Here is a 16,310-nt window from a genome sequence, read left to right on the forward strand (position 1 = left end):
GAATCCATGGGATTGGATGGTTTCCAGGTATTCTCATTACAACACTAACCAAACCCAAATTTCAGCAAAGTTGCTGCATGATGTGCCTTCAGACCACATGAGTGAAACCCTGCAATCGGCTTTTGTTACTAGTTAACATTTCTTAAGTAACAGAAGAATAATCATTTGTCACAAGAGATCTGTGAATGATAGTGCCAATCAGCTCACTTATGCACTGAGATGTACTGCCTCACCCAGTCCAAACACTTGACCCAAGATAGGATATTACATTCCTGCCACTTATGACTAATGCCAGTCTGTCAGGATCAGCAAGGATTTCAGTCGATGTCCACTCTGTCAGGATAGTACTAGCTACAGAGTAGAGGAAGAAGGGGAAGCATTCTCTTAACCTGCTAACTGGGTAAGAGGCAGTTTTTCAAGTTGGTGCTCCTTTTTTTAGCAGGGGGAAAGTAACTGGCCTGCCACACCCCAGCAATGTCTTTTCTAGTGGCTGTCTGCTGGTGTTCTTTTGCATTAGTTATTTGCAAATTAGTTAGCCATTAGTTATTTGATTTTTCTCTGTAAACCACTTTGTGAACTTTTTGTTTGAAAAGTGGTATATAAATACTGTTGTTGTTGTTGATAGCAGCAGCAGCAGCAGCAGCAGCAGCAGCAGCAGCAGCTCTCCCAGCATGGATACGCTACCCGTTCGCTCCAGGCAGCCCTTCCTGAGCTGACCTGGTTATAAATACTTCCAGGAAAGTCTGGGCAGCAGCCAGACATTGGCCTTGTTCATGTGGCTTCCCAGCTTCTTGCCACATATTTGCACCTGCCAGCCTTCCTATTCTTCCACTGTTTTCTTGCCTGCCCATTCCTTTGTCCCAGCCTTCCTTACTGACCCTATCCTTCAATGGACTCTGCCTCTGCATTCTTTCCTGAGGATCCATCCCAGGGTTCCATCCAACTCTCATTTTAATTCTGCTATGACTTGGACCAGCTTTTATGTACTCTGCTGCCCAGTTAAATCTTTCAAATCTATTCTTGAATGCCTCCAAGGAAATAAATCCTAAAGCAGTTCAATTTCCAATGCTGAACTACTCTTGCACTCACAACACACTTCCCAATTATTTTTGTCCAGCCCACAGGTGTACACATCTGGTCCCTGTTGCATATATGCAATGTTGGGCAGAAATGGTTTAACTGCAGTTCATCCCCATGGTTTTACACCACTGTTTCTTATCCCAATCTATATCAAATAATGACTCTTAACCCTGAAAGGATTCAAATCTTTGATCCATGCAAAATGTAAAATTAATGGTTTCATGTATACTAATGAAGAATAGGAAAGCTTCAAGAACAACACTCTTTTCAACAGAAAGATAAGAGTGTACAGGTTCAGCCTATTTATACATGGATTTTTTATACACGGATTTGACTCAACACAAATGGCCCCCTGCAAATGAGAAAGAATGTGCTGATCCCTGGAGAAGGGGAAAAATGCATCCCTTTAAAATCAGTTTTAAAAACTGAACAGTCCTTTAACAACAGCCTCCTTAATGAGAGAGAGAAAGGGCAGCAGGCTAACAATCCATCAATCCTTCTCTCTCCTTCGGACCCCTCCCTCCCCCCAGCACTTATGAAAGAAACATGATCATTTTGCACTGGTGAAGGGAGGGCTGAGTGAAGTGCTGATGGATTGTCTTCTTAATGACTCTTAGAGTCAAAAGGTCAGCAGGGCTGTTTTTCAATCACTGGAGCAAAGAAACTTTGTTTTTTAAATTGATTTGCTATCCATTGAGTGCTTGGAACTGAACCCATGCAAATAATTAGTCTCAACCTGTACTGTTCTATGAAACTCAGGAGTTTGCATACTCAAACACACATCTAATTATTTTACCTCTTTTGAAACCAATAAGGCAATCACTCTCTATTCAACTTGCATTAACACTGAAACCTTCCACCTAAGGGCCAGGGGAGGGAAATGACTATTTTCTTTGGAAATTCATACCCTTACATTAGCTTCCCTATAGAATAGAAGCTTTTATAAGAGAGCACTCTCAATACAACCAGGCTGCAAGTAAAATCTTAATGAAATATGCATAGTAACACTTTTTTAAAAAGGAACAAAAGTTATCTAATATATGATCACCATGGCCAAGTCAGGTGTGCAGGTTCACTGACACGGACTTTATTAGAGTTCAGTTATAAATACACCATCTTCAGACATGCAAGGCGTAGTTTTTGCAGATAAGAGAGCTGCCAGGAAATGAAACTCCTCCCAATCACAGCTCCTTATCTTGAAAGGGCCTAAAATTATTACTGAACTAATAAAGTAATTTTGTTTTTTTAAAAATGATCTTTTTTTGGTGATGATAAAGGCAGTCGCAAGATTTATTACTAGTTCGCAAGCTATGAAACGTGAAGTTCATTGGGTGTTTTTCCCCCTCTCACTGTGTATAGCAAACCTTGATCGAAGGGACCTCTTTAAGAGGCCTTAATCTACCTACATATTTTTTTTTATAAGCAGGAGAGTCCTTAATCACCAGCATCAAATCTATTTTGTTACAAATGACTGGTCACCAGCCTAACCTTGTAAAACCTGTAACAGCTAGCTGTGCAGCCTTTAAAACATGTTATTTTTAAAAATCAGACTAGAAATTAGTACAGTACATAATCCCAAATGATCCTAGTCACAAAACTATCAGACCAAGATTATAGGAAGAAAGTGGAAGAGGGATACCCCAGGGTACATCATGACAGCCACTGTAAGTACAGCATCAAGGCTGTCACTTGCTATGAAACAGCAAGGTCCTAACTACAATGTTGAAAGTTATATACTGTAAATTATTCAGAAAACTACCTGCACTTTCTTCCTTCTTCCTCTCTGAACATTAAAAAGAGCTAGTCTTTAGTTCTTGCAAATGAAAGCTGAAACTGCTGGACAGAAGCTGGGGGGCATCAATGAGAAATGCAAGAAGCATTCCATAATTTGCCCAACAGAGCTCATTAGCCTGTCCTATCTTACATAGCCTTGGCCTGGACAAACAACCCCAGAACAGGCTTTTCATTTTTGATGCTAGTTGTTAGAAACCAACCAAAAGTTTGTACTAAGGCAATTCCATCTTATCATAATTATTAATTATCCTGAAAGAAACAATACTGAAACTTCATTTATGAAATATTTACAAAATGTATACAGTAGTTCTTCCGCAGTGTTAGCAAATTGTTTTCTCACTCGCTGGTCTTTCAAAATATGTAGATGTTAAAAGAAGATTCTGTGTCATGCAGCACCCTCTACTGGAACAAGAAATTCTGTACATCCATTCTGTAGATGGATGTTCTGATTTTTTGAAGTACACTAAATGAGTCCCATTGTGTTCAGTTAAATGTGTATAAGATTGCAGCCACAAGAACCGTAGTCTCTAATTTATTAAAAACATAGTAAAAGATCATAAGATACATTTTTATTCTTTTTAAATTCTGGTCTTCATCACCTTTTTGTAAGCACTATCAGAATAAGTGCACTGTAAACAACATACCACTAAAACAGTAGTTCCCAACCTGGTATTCATGTACTCCCAGAAACACTCAACAGGACCTTTAGGGGTACTTGAAAAAGAGTGGAATAATGGTAGAAAAAGGCAGGTCATGCTCCAGAATGCCTTGCAAGACAGGAATGCCTTGCAAGGACCAGCAAGGCAGGAAGGTAGCTAGCTAGCTGGCTGTGAAAGCCCCACCAATAGCTAGTTTTTGGTCATCAATTCATGTATGAAACAGTGATTGAAAACCAGCACAGTAAAAAAGCTGAAACATAATATGGAAAGTGATCAATCACCCAGAATTTCTCAGCACACTGCTGGTGCAAAACAGTGCAAAGGCAGAGTCTTCTGTTCATCAAACAGATAAAAAGAGAAAACACTGTGATAAATACATGAAGTCTGGGTTTTCATAGAGAGACATAGATTAGCAAACCCAGACTTCATGTATTTTCATAGAGAGGAGATGAGGGCATGTATTACAAACATTTTGTGAGCCTTTCCAGACAAAGAAAATCCATCACTAGGACTCCAACAGCCATGAATGGGCCTAGTAACATAGAGAACCCCAATGAGAGTGTCTACACCTGTGCCACATCCAAAGTCCAAGCCATTTACCAAGTTTGCTAGTTCTATTCTTTCTCTTTTGTTATTAAGAGAATAACAACCATCCCCCCCTTCCTGGGTTTTAATATCCTTTAATATGTTTTAACTATTCTATCTGTTTGTTGTTGGTTGAACTTGGTTCCTCAGGACCCTTGGCTATCCACGGTCTAGTTTTTGGAGGAAATTGCCATGTAACTGGGAGGGAGGCTTCCAAGGACAGCCTCTCCAATTGGTTTCGTCCTCATGGTGACAGCAAATCTGTAATGCTCATGCTCACAGCAAGAACATAAGCAAACAATCAAGGAATTATTAAGCCATTTCTGCCCAATGTTGCATATGTGCAACAGGGACCAAATGTGTACACCTGGGGCAAAAAATAGTTAAACAGCAGAAAGTAATATAGTTAGCACTTAATTTTTAATAATATAGCAAAGTTGCAGTAGTTAATACGCATATGCGGGGACACCCCCCCATTACACAAATTTTTGCAACTTCCAGATCGGATTACTGCACTGTATTTGTGACTATGAGGAATGTTTCCACACTAGCTTCAGCTGGCACAAAACATGAGGCCTAGATAATAACTGATGCCAACTAAAGGAGGTATGAGCCATCTGCTTTCAAGGCATCCTGTTGGTTTCCCTATTCATTTCTGGGTATGACTCAAAATGCTGCTGATTTCTGTGAAAGCCTTATACCAGGGCTTCTCAAACTAGGGTGTCGTGACGCCCTGGCCTGAGGGCCCTGGCCTCTGCCCCCTGAAGGGGTGGGGGCAGAGGGAGGCAGCGATGCGATCCCCAGGATCACGTCGCTAAGGGGTCTGCAGTGATTGGCATGCACTTACCAGTCCTGGGGGTGCGAGGAGCCCTGTGTGACCCTCTGCAGGGCTCCCCAGCCTTCAAAAGGTAAAAACAAAACGATCGCACTCCACTTCTGGTTTTGTGGAAACGGGGCACGAACGCTCCACTTTCACTTTCTAAGCTTCGGGGAGCCCTGTGGTAGTGCAGGGCTCCCCGTACCCTCAGGAGGCTGCTGCAGGGACTGGTAAGTAAATGCCAGTCCCTGCAGCTCCCTTAGCGACGCAATCCTGCGGATCATGTAGCTGCCTCCCCCTGCAGCCCCGCAAGGACTTACTGTGGCTCCAACTCTCCCAGAGAGCTTGAGAACTGCTGCCTTACACAGTAGCTAGGAAAACTAGAAGTGTCATCATTCCACATGAATGTTTCCCAAGCGTCAGGTCCAGCTGCCTGATCTGGCAGGGAGGAGCACCGTCTTTTCCATGCTGTTCTTTCCCTGTGGAATTCCATCCCAAAACAGACCTGTATGGTTTGCTGTTTTCAGGCTGGAGGAAGATAGTTAAATTCTTGCTAATCCACAAGGAACTCCCTCTAGACTCTTTTTAACAAACATCTGGATTGGTTGCCAGAGTGGTTTTGCATCTAAATTTTGATTACTTTAAATCTGTTTTAAATCTAATAAAGTTTAATTTCTTGAGTTTTAAATATGATTATCAGGTTAAGAACAGTAAAACAGCCCAATAATTGTCATGAAGTACTGGAAACCCACAAATGGAGTAACATTGCTGTAAACCCAATTTTTCCAATAGCCTATAAAACATCTACTTTTCAATAAACTTGTCTGTCTGGACTTGCTGGGAGCTTCTTCTATTGTCTTGCTGGCAACACTGGAATTAAAACAGTATGCCAGACATTTCCAAGCCAGTCTGTGATTGTGGAAAAAGGGTTTCTTCCTAGAAGCAGCTATACAACTTTGGCTGTCATTGACAGGTTTATTACAAGTTCTAAACACATATTATTCACTTCCAAAATAACATAAAGGAACTTTCTTGGGGGCAGGCATTAAATTAGAAACTTCAATATTATATAACTACAGTATTATGTATTATGCCTCTATTTCTAGTAAGGTTGAAAGAAGGCACTGCCAAGACCGAAAGATAGGAAAGAAATCAGCTTTAGTCAAAATACATATCCAATATCTATTTATTAGACCATGAGAGATACAACAATCTATGAGGTGTTAAATACTCTTGAGCAGAATCTAAATTCACTTTAACCCAGTGTAAGTTTGTAAGTTGCCTTGGACACCTGCTATAGACCAGAAGGTAGGTTACAAATAATATTTTTTAAAAATCACAAGAAAACTAACCTCCTCATCAGAGTCATCCATAAACACTGAATGCTTGATGAAGGTTTTCTGTTGTGCTTTCTTGGGAAATATAAGCCCATACCTGTGGAAAGAATATGACAATTGACTCCATGTTCCAAAGACTTAGCAACCATCTTGTAGCTGTAATTGAGTATAAAACATGCAGGACTTTGCTGACAGTTTGGGAAACAATGAGACCTAGATGGGACAGAACACTCTTAGGACACTGAAGGGTAAGGGAAAAAATGTGGGACATTCAAAGTTTGCTTCATTATACCACATAGAGATGCTGGATTGTGCCAGAGAGTACCTTTTTGCTTGGCTCTGGACCAGTGGTGTAGCTAATGAACGTGTAGCCAGCTGCAGAGTTCAAAATTATGCCCCAGAAGTGATGTCACAACCGGAAGTGACGTCATGCCCAGGCTTTTAAAAAGTGCAAATTGGGGAGAAACCTGCCTCCCCCCCAGCCAGTGGAATAGATAAAGCTTCTATCTGCTACCTGGGATCAAAGATTTTGTATCCCGTCCTCCACAACAAAATCAAACTTAATTAAGTAAATAAATAAACAGTGTGCCCCTTATTGGTTAGAGACACTGTTGGGGTGAAGACGGTTATTCTCTTCCTGCAAAATATAAGAGGAGCACCACTTGAAAAAGTGCCTCTTTACCAGTTAGTAGGAGTAGTTGTATTATAATACATGGAAATGAGAACTGATTCATATTAACACCTTATTGGTTCCATGCTGTATCTATCATAACAACATCTCATTGGATCTCAGAACAATCAGTCTCATAGGTCAGCTTTGAGTTAAAGAAATTGTTTTTGTTCCTTAGGGTAGCTGTGTTTTCGTTTTCTGGTTAATTGGCCATAACTTTTGATAGAAAACAGATATTCTAGTGTTGTTTGTTTCATTGCATTCTGTATTAAATTACTTTTGCAATGATATATAACATGATGGCATTATTTGTACAAACCAAGATTTTCACAATGTTGGTCACTACTGTCAAACTCAGCTTGTTGCTCCCCTAAAGGTTGTTGCCCTGTGCAACTGCTACCCCCTGCACCCCCTTAGCTACGCCACTGTTCTGGACTTTCTGCAACCAATTTGCATAATAACTTGGGACAGCACATGATGAAAGATAATTTAGAGCCCAATCCTGAGCTCTTCAGCATACACGTGCAGCTCTGGGTGCTCCAAACGTGCTGTTAAGCACATTCCCAGCACCTGCTAAACAAGGAGGGCTGGGCTGGGCTTCAGGGCCAAGAAGATGTCGCCAATGAGCAGCCAGAGGTAAGGAATGCTGCCGTTTGGCAGTGAGTCTTCTCGGGGCAGGAAGGGGGCTGAACTGGGCAGGGAGGATCAGACCCAGGAAAGGAGCAGAGATGGCGGCAGTCTGCCACCATGCCCTGTGCTCCCTTCCTGGCCACAGAGCCATACACAGGTCTTCTTGGTTCTGTGCCTGCTCAACAGTGGTGAAGAGCCAAGGAGACCCATTGGAGCCACCATACAGTCGTCTGGCTTTTACATCTGTGCTGACATATTTGAAAATACAGTGTACTCTTTTTTTCTTTTCTTTGTTTTTATATAGGAGGTCTGGTCTAGAGGGTAGAAGCTTCCATTTGCCTGAAGATAACATTCACAAGGTCGCCAGTTCGAGGCCACCGGCACCATGCGACCTTGAAGCAGCTGACAAGCTGAAGCCGAGCTATTCCATCTGCTCTGAGCATGGGAGGATGGAGGCCAGATCAGAACGAAACATCTGAATTGTTGTGGCTCTTGAAAGATAAGAGCCTTCTTTCAATTGTAAAAATCCCTACGGGGATTTAAATAAGCCTGCCTATGTAAACCGCCTTGAATAAAGTCTTGAATAAAGACCAAGAAAGGCAGTATATAAATACCTGTATTATTATTATTATTATTATTATTATTATATCATTTTATTGAATTTATTTTTGACCAGGCTGTTAGCTGCCATGAAAGTCCCCTCAGAGACAGAACAACAGAATATGACAGTTCTTAATAACACTAATAATGATATAGAACAGGGGTATCCAAAGTTTTTGGCAGGAGGGCCACATCATCTCTCTGACACTGTGTTGGGGGCCGGGGGGGGGGGAAGAATTAATTTACATTTAAAATTTGAATAAATTTACATAAGTTTACATAAATGGATATATTAAAAATGAACTTATATGAATGAATGAAGGTCTTGCAATAGCTCAAGACCTATAAAAGGCCTTGCACAAAGCAAGGCAGGCCTTTCCTTTGCTGCTGCTACTGCATCACAGACGTGAAACAGCAAGCAGTGGAGGGAGCCCTCATCCCACAGCTCATGAGAGAAGTCAAACAGTTGCCCTCACGCTGAGAGCAGTTGCGTCGGGCCAGTGCAGGCTCCAACAAATCTCTGGAGGGACAGAGGCTCATTGGAGATTGGGGACGCCCTGAGGGCCACATTGACAGTCCTCGAGGGCCGCAAGTTGCCCAGGGCCGGGGTTTGGGCACCCCTGATATAGAACATAGTTGGATACGTAACAGAGCACGCATAGAAATAAAACAAATTTTTAAGGAAGCAGCAGGCTTCCCTTATTTTTTAGATGATACATGCCAAAGGAACAGCAAGCACCCTCTTAGATGAAGCATCCCTTCCTGTTAAGGGGGAATGCCTCTTGCAAGGTGGTTCCTAATACATGCAGTTTCTACAAGTATTTTTTTAGAATATAAATATTCATAAATAACTAAATAAATGCCACCTTATTAGCCAGAGACATTCCTCAATTCAGTCTAATTAACTGACTAATCCTTACACATTTCCTAATAACCTATTCATTTTTCCCCCAATGAACATCAAGCAGCTTCTCCTTCAATCTTTACCACAACTGCCTTTCATACATCTAGGGCAGTGGTTCCCATCTTAGCGTACGTGTACCTCCATGGGTACTCGAAAAATAATTAAATAATGGCAGAAAAAGACAGGTTGGTATCGGAATGTCTTGTGGGGTTGGCAAGGCAGGAAGGAAAACAGCTAACTGGTTGCAAAAGCTCCACTGAAAGTGCCAATATTATTTTTAATATATTAGACTTGATGCTACTGTGGTATGGGAAAATGTTGCATATCTCTACTTCTAACAGGCTACTCTGTAAATGCTTTTAACAATAACAATAAATGGGACTTACTCCTGGGTAAGTGTGGGTAGGACTGCAGCCTCGGATTCAATTACATCACTTCTGGAGGGTCCAGACAGATTCTAAAAAGTGGGTCCCAGTGCTAAGGTTTTTTCCTTTCTTTTTAGGTTTTCTAGTACTTTTATTATATTTTAATGTTTTTATATGCATATATGTGTGTGTGTGTGTGTGTGTGTGTGTGAATATATATATATATATATATTCACACACACAATATATATATATTCACACACACAGAGTATACACACGAACACAAAGTGCATGTATATATATATTCACACATACAGTGTGTATACACAAACATGTAGTGTGTACATATACATATATTCAGTGCGCATATATACATATATTCACACTGTATATATATACACACAGAGTGTGTATTCACACACATACACTATACACACAAACACAAAGTGTGTGTGCATATATCCACACTGTGTGTGTATATGCATATACATATATATGTATAGTGTGTGTATATATTCAGTGTATATATATAAATATATACATACCGATTGTGTGTGTGTGTATTCACAAAGTGTGTGCATATTAGTCAACACAGTGTGTATATATACATACACACTGTATGTGCAAATATATATATATATATATATATATATATATATATATATATATACACTTTGTGCTTGTGTGTGCACTGTGTATGTGTGAACACACCCACACTCGGTATGTGTGAGTGTGTGTGTGTGAACATTGTGAATATATGTGTATATAGACACTCTGTGTTTGTGTGTGATATTTGGAAGCTGCTTTGAGGGCGCAGCAGGGAAACAAAGTGGGGGACACACTTTGTGAGTGAATAAATGTAAGACAACGTAGTTAATGAAAAGGGTGCGTGAGGGGGAGGAGGGGGGGAGGCTTCACACTCACTACAGCCGAGTCCGCCGGACAGGAGGCGGCGGCGGCGGCGGCAGCCCTGCCTTGCCTTGCCCTGCCCTCCGCCTCGCCTGGGCCAGCCCAGGCCTGCCTGCCAGCTCGCCCGCCAGCCACAAGGCTCTCGGGGGCCAAGGCGGACCCTCCCGGAGCCCCGCTCCCCGCCCCCTCCGCGCCCCCTCAGGCCGCCCGACCGCCAACGCCCCTCCCCCACTCACTGCTTGCTCGGAGCCGCCATCTTGCAGGGGGCGTCCCTCGTCGTCGTCCTGGGGAGCCCGCCCCGCCCCGCCCCGCCCCGCGTCAGGCAGCCGCAGATTCGACAAACCGCTGCTGACGGGACGGCTCTGCGCTGCTACCCTCACCTGCCTGGGAGAAGGCCCCATTCAGTAGCATGGGACTTACCTCTGAGTAGGCATGCCGAGGCTCGTCTCTGAGGCTGCAAGCCTGCGCACCCTTTCCTGGGAGTAAGCCCCACTGAGCATGATGGGGCTTACTTCTGAGTAGACCTGCATACGCGTGGGCTCTGAGACTGCAAGCCTGTGCACACTCTCCTGGGAGTAAGCCCCACTGAGCATGATGGGGCTTACTTGAGTAGACCTGCACTGGAGTGGGTTCTGACACTGCAAGCCTGTGCACACTTTCCTGGGAGTAAGCCCCATGGACTATCATGGGACTTAGTTCTGAGTAGACATGCCTAGGCTTGGACTCTCATGCTGCAAGCCTGTGCACACTTTCCTGGGAGTAAGCCCCATTGACTATCGTGGGACTTAGTTCTGAGTAGGCATGCAAGTGATTGGGCTCTAAAAGAGGCTTGTCTTTGTGGGGAGGATGATGATGGTGATGAAGGAGGCGCTTTGTAGGCTGGGGTGTCAAGAAAGGAAAAGGGAGGATGCTGAAGGGCCAAAGCGCATTTCAGGATGTGTGTCGATGCAGGGCCTCCGAGAGGAATTTTATTGGAGGGTACAAAGTTTCTTATTAGGCCCCTTCCCAAAAGGGGTGGTGAGGGTTGAAACAGAGCAGGAGAGGGCCACGCAGAACAGGCGTGGGGAGGGAGCAGAAAGGGTAGAGGGGGGAGGGTGGCAACCACCAGCAAAGGCTTTGGAGCCCAGGTCTACCATGCTTCGCAATGCAGAGCCCAGGCCTACCCACCTGCACAGTGTCAGCTGCTAGATGCAGTAATATGGAAAACCAAACACACTCCTAGTTTCTCTAAAATCTTTTACATATAGAAAATCATTGCAGAATGTTAGCAGCGTCGTATTTAGGCTCCGACAAGAATGGAAGGTGTCCTGTGCAAACCAAAACGTACTTCTGCAGCAGCTGCATCCCTGAGCTCCTATACGCTCCTTCATGGCAAGCAGATCCACAAGCCAAAGAGCTACTGTAGCAGGCCACTTTCCTCTTAGGTTTGAGACTGTCATGTCTGCTTTCCTCAGCCCAGCACATGTGGCTTATGGCAGCAGCTGCCACTGCGCACCCAGCATCCCACGTAGTCGGCGAGTTTGGGTGAGATCAGAAAATGTAAGATCCCAAGAAATTTTTGGGCCCCCTTTTTGACCCTGGGCTTGGGTACAAATTACCTCCTTTAATGGGCCCTGTGTATATGGGGCACAACTTTCACATTAATACCCGTGTCCTACAACAGTTTCAAGGGCTCAGGCTTTGGAGAGCTCCTTTCTACCCCCAATGTGGCAATGTTGCTTAACACCCATCACAAACACCTTAATTCCCTGCAGTCGAATTACCTGGGGTTCCTCTTGCAGAGAGGGAGTCACTTTGGGGGATTTGCCTTCTCCTTTGCAGACTGCAGATTGCTCCCTTCAGAAAGGAAAGGAGCTTCATGTGCTCACGCTCACTTTGCCCTTAAGGTCCTTTAGACATGCACACCCATACACGTTATTTTTTTCTCCAAAAAGAAAAGGAACTCTGCAAGAATCCTTCTCCAGTCAAGACTTAGCGAAAGTATGCTATCAGAACTTGCTGGGCTTCCGTTACCACCTAAGAGCTGTTGGCTCACACCTTTCTTTACACTTGATGGGGCATCTGAGGCTAGAGGAGATCTCTGTGGAACTTGACCAGTGATGATGACCCATTCGCATCTATGCTTGATGCTGCAGCCATCCAGTGATGAATCTGTGCATATGAACCAGCTCTAGAATTTCTACACATCTGGAACTATCTCTGTGTAGCCTATCCACAAAAACAGGTGCACGCCTTTATCATATCTCACCTCAATTACTGGCTGTTCTCTGGTTTCCCTTTGTCTAAGCTTAATTCCATTGCCTCTGTCTAGCACTCTGCTGCTAACATTATTTACTTCTCTCCTTGCTTGGTGATATCCTTGCTTAAATCCTACAGTCAATCCTGGTTTCTGGTCTGCTCCTGGGTCCTGCACTAGTTTCTCATCCTTTCAAAACCCTTTGTGGCCTTGCTTCTCCCCCAGTGCATGTCTACCTGTGATCTTTGCTCACCCAGCTCCTCAACCCTCAGCTGCTCAAAGGTCTCCTGCTCCCTCAAGCACCCCTGTCCTTTGTCCCTTGCCTGAAACCACCTCCCACAGTGTCTCCATGATACCGCGTCCAGTATTTCTTTTAAATCTCTCCTCCAAACCTTTCCATTAAGGCTTTTCTTCCCCATTCTTTCCCTGTCTCCACGTTTGTCCCCTTATTCTGTTCTCTCTCTTGTGAACTTTTTGGACAGAAACCTGCCTTTTCATTCTGTGTCTGTACTTTTCAACCAGTGGCATAGACTGCCCTGCCTGGCTTGGCATCATTGGAAGTGGGATTGGGGCAGTGGTGCATGACTAGTGAAGATATGGCTGTGCAACTGCCTGGCTTTTCAGAAGGGCCAAAAGAGGCACAGTTTGGAGAATAAAGCTTCAGAGTACAGCTCCAATTGTGGGGTAAAGCATTCACTCTTTACACAGCTGCCATCTCTTGGCAGTGGTGGTATATGCAAAAGGTGGCACTTGCAAAAAAAAAAAAGTTGCAAAGTCCTGCTCTACAAAAAGTACATAACCACTTGTTGCTATCACAACTATAAAAAAATAGTCCAATCATGTCAGTGTAAAGGTGGGCCCTTTTTATCCCCTTATCCCAAGAAGACCTCCAGCAGCTAAAAATCCCCTGCAGGATGCAGCAGAAGCCACACTGGTGCCACTACATTGCTGCCAGGGACTTAGGTAGGATTGGGCTGCCCTGCAGTTTTATGTCAAATAAGGAATAAAAAACTGTGAACTGTTAACAGATTTCAACCTCATAATTCTTCATGAATTTTGGGGCAGTTAAATTTGGGCTAGTCTGATAACATGCATTTTGCTAACTAGGATTTGTCTGAGTCCACATAGCAAGTGCACAAGCAAATAAGGACTTGATCACCACACTGGACATGTTGGTATATGTTTAATTTGAATGTGCACTGGTTATAGTTTCTGCAGCAGCCAATGGCCTAGTCCAGCATTTCTCAAACTGTGGGTTGGAGTGGGTCACAAGCCAATTTCAGGTTGGTCACATAACACATAGCTCAGCAGCCACTGAAAATACAGGGTACGGAGCTGCTGGGCAGGGAAGGCTCTCTGTGGGAAGAGAGGCATGGTGCTTTGAATAGATGGAAAGATGGGACTCTGGAAAGGGGAAGGTCTGTGTGTTTGGAGAAAGATCCAAGTCTGTATTCTGCTTTGAATTCTCATCTGGAATGTTTGAATTCCGAGCTATGCAAAATAACAGCACGAGCTTGCTGTATAATGGGACCTTTGGCTAAGTGCGGCTTACGTTTGAAGCCTAAATTGATGATGTCGCTTCCGGATATGACATCATTTCCAGTGGGCCCCAGCAGATTGTTACTCTAAAAAGTAACTCCTGGGGTTAAAACGTTTGAGAACCAATGGACTCATCTTTTTATGAAAATTTAAGATGCACTGTGTAGTTATAAACATGACCACCCTACCCTCTTCATTAGAAAAAGTTGTTTGTATTCTTGCTGAATTGCTTGTGAGCAAATTCAGAGCGGACAAGAACCTGTCAGTATCAATATATTTCTGAGGACACTGTTCCCAGGATTATCATTACAAAGTACTTGAAATGTCTCCCTCTCCCCCTCTGCTCCAGAGATTCACTTGCTGCAGGCATCAGATAATCACGGAGATCGCAAATTGTAATAACGCTGTAATCAATTTATCAGGGAAAGTTAAAAGCAACCTGTACTCTCAAATTACAACATATTTGGTAGATATGCCATTGTTTTTTGTCAGCTAAAGAACGAAAAAACTTTTAATTTCCCCAAATTTTATTAAAAAAAGATGCTGCTGAGAGATAAATTACTGTATTGCAAAGATGGAATCTTGCATCAGAACACTGAGGTTGGCTGTCTTCTCCAGCTTGAGCCAATAGAAAAGCTCCATCTTGCTTTAAATGAGAATGTGCTTCCTATTGGGAGGAACTGAAAAGCAAGCGCTCTTCATTATGTCAAGCTTAAAGTGACTTCTAAAAAGCCACTTCAGCAAGAGAAGGTTTGCTAAACAATTGCTTAATTCTGGAGCTCTTTTCTCACTTGCGTCTGATCTTTTGGTGAGTTGAATTAACCCAATAGAGGTGCAAGCTGTAATTTCCCCTTCCCCCAAATCTCTCCTGTCCTCCCTTTCTTTCTTTTGCCAGAATTAAACAGAAATCAGAGCAATCTGTCTGGTCCCTGAACAGCACTTTATGCCCCTTGTTGCATTCAAACATCTCCTTGAACATTTTTGAAGACTCCACCTAGCTTGACCAAGGAGTCACAGCACACAAACACATAACAAACAACAGCTGTATATAAATAAATAACTCCCCCATCCCTCAATGTTTGCCTCAACTATTGACAACTAAGGCAAAGAGAGGCTATGCCTAGTAACCCTTGATGAGATATTTGATGTTCCACTTGGTTGAGGCACAGGCTTGTGTACAACCAACGATCGTGCTGACACACTCTGGTCGCGCTGAAGTTTCTTTGCAAGTTCAATTAATGACAGACAGGTCACTGTCCAGTTGTAGAGATATTCTATTGGAGCTGAACCAAATCTCCACACATCTCTTCTTTCTGCACCTAATTATTTAAAAGCACAAAATGCTAATTAGACTGCATGTCAAATCATGTTATCTGTTTGGTACAATCCAGTAAAGGTGGCAGATGTACTATCTCTCTGTGCAAGCACCAATTAAGGGCACAATCCTAACTAGGACACCCAGGGGTGTCACACACTTTTGCGCCACCCTGGAGGCGCAAGTCCCCAGCCTAACTGCGCCAGCACAGGCCCCGGGGATGCTGAGTTTGCGCCAGCCAAGCTCAGCTGGCGCAGGGGTGTGGGGAGGGTGGGGAGGAGGCGTTTTGGGGCAGGGGGCAGGCAGTGGGCAGTCCTGGGAGTGAGCAGGGAGCGGGAGGCGGAGCCAGGATCTTGCTGTTATGTCGGATCCAAACCCTGTTCCTGGGCAGCCTGGGCCAGACCCTGGACTGCTCGGATTTGCACTACCTCCAGAGGTGGCGCAGGTCTGGGTAGCCCTATTAGGAATGCAGTGGCTCTCCCCGTGGTAAGGGGAAGCAATTCCTCTTGTCCCGGGCTGAATGACTAAGCGCCCAAAACTTGCGCTGGATACAGCACAGGCCCACTGACCTGCCTATTTCCAGTGTGTTAGGATTGCGCTGTAAATAACTCAAAGATGCAGGCATAGCTGCACTTTGCCAGTATGTACTCTTGCATGCATTTTAAAGTGCTTTGCACAGCACATGATAGGGACTTTTCTGATTTTCATTTTTGACTGAATCCATTCAAGCGCACTCCATTAGATGTTGGACTGCAGAGACCCATGAACATCAGGTTGTGGCTTTTCAGAGGATAATATGGCTGCTGTGGGAAGGGATGCATCCGCAAAAGCGTATGCTTGGCCATTTAGATCCCACCCAGTACATTTTAT

General features: G+C 43.7%; 2 protein-coding genes across 3 annotated transcripts in view; both read right to left on the bottom strand.

Moving 5' to 3' along the window:
• Window positions 1-10,639, bottom strand: part of NSRP1 (nuclear speckle splicing regulatory protein 1) — a 31,434-nt gene extending 20,795 nt beyond the window's left edge. Inside the window, exons 1-2 of one of the 2 annotated variants that reach the window (XM_066636392.1) lie at window positions 10,587-10,639; window positions 6,288-6,369 (exon numbers count right to left, since the gene is read on the bottom strand). In XM_066636392.1, coding sequence (XP_066492489.1) covers window positions 6,288-6,369; window positions 10,587-10,606 — 102 coding nt within the window. In that variant the 5' untranslated portion in view covers window positions 10,607-10,639. Of the gene's footprint in view, window positions 1-6,287; window positions 6,370-10,365; window positions 10,402-10,586 lie in introns of those variants that run through there. The other variant, XM_066636393.1, reaches the window with a different exon arrangement.
• A 29-nt stretch (window positions 10,640-10,668) lies between these two features.
• Window positions 10,669-16,310, bottom strand: part of EFCAB5 (EF-hand calcium binding domain 5) — a 49,853-nt gene continuing 44,211 nt past the window's right edge. Inside the window, exons 20-21 of the mRNA XM_066636445.1 lie at window positions 15,328-15,444; window positions 10,669-10,730 (exon numbers count right to left, since the gene is read on the bottom strand). Of these exons, the coding sequence (XP_066492542.1) occupies window positions 10,669-10,730; window positions 15,328-15,444 (179 nt within the window). The remainder of the gene's footprint in view (window positions 10,731-15,327; window positions 15,445-16,310) is intronic.

This window comes from Tiliqua scincoides, chromosome 8, assembly GCF_035046505.1.
Source record: "Tiliqua scincoides isolate rTilSci1 chromosome 8, rTilSci1.hap2, whole genome shotgun sequence".
Lineage (NCBI taxonomy): Eukaryota > Metazoa > Chordata > Lepidosauria > Squamata > Scincidae > Tiliqua > Tiliqua scincoides.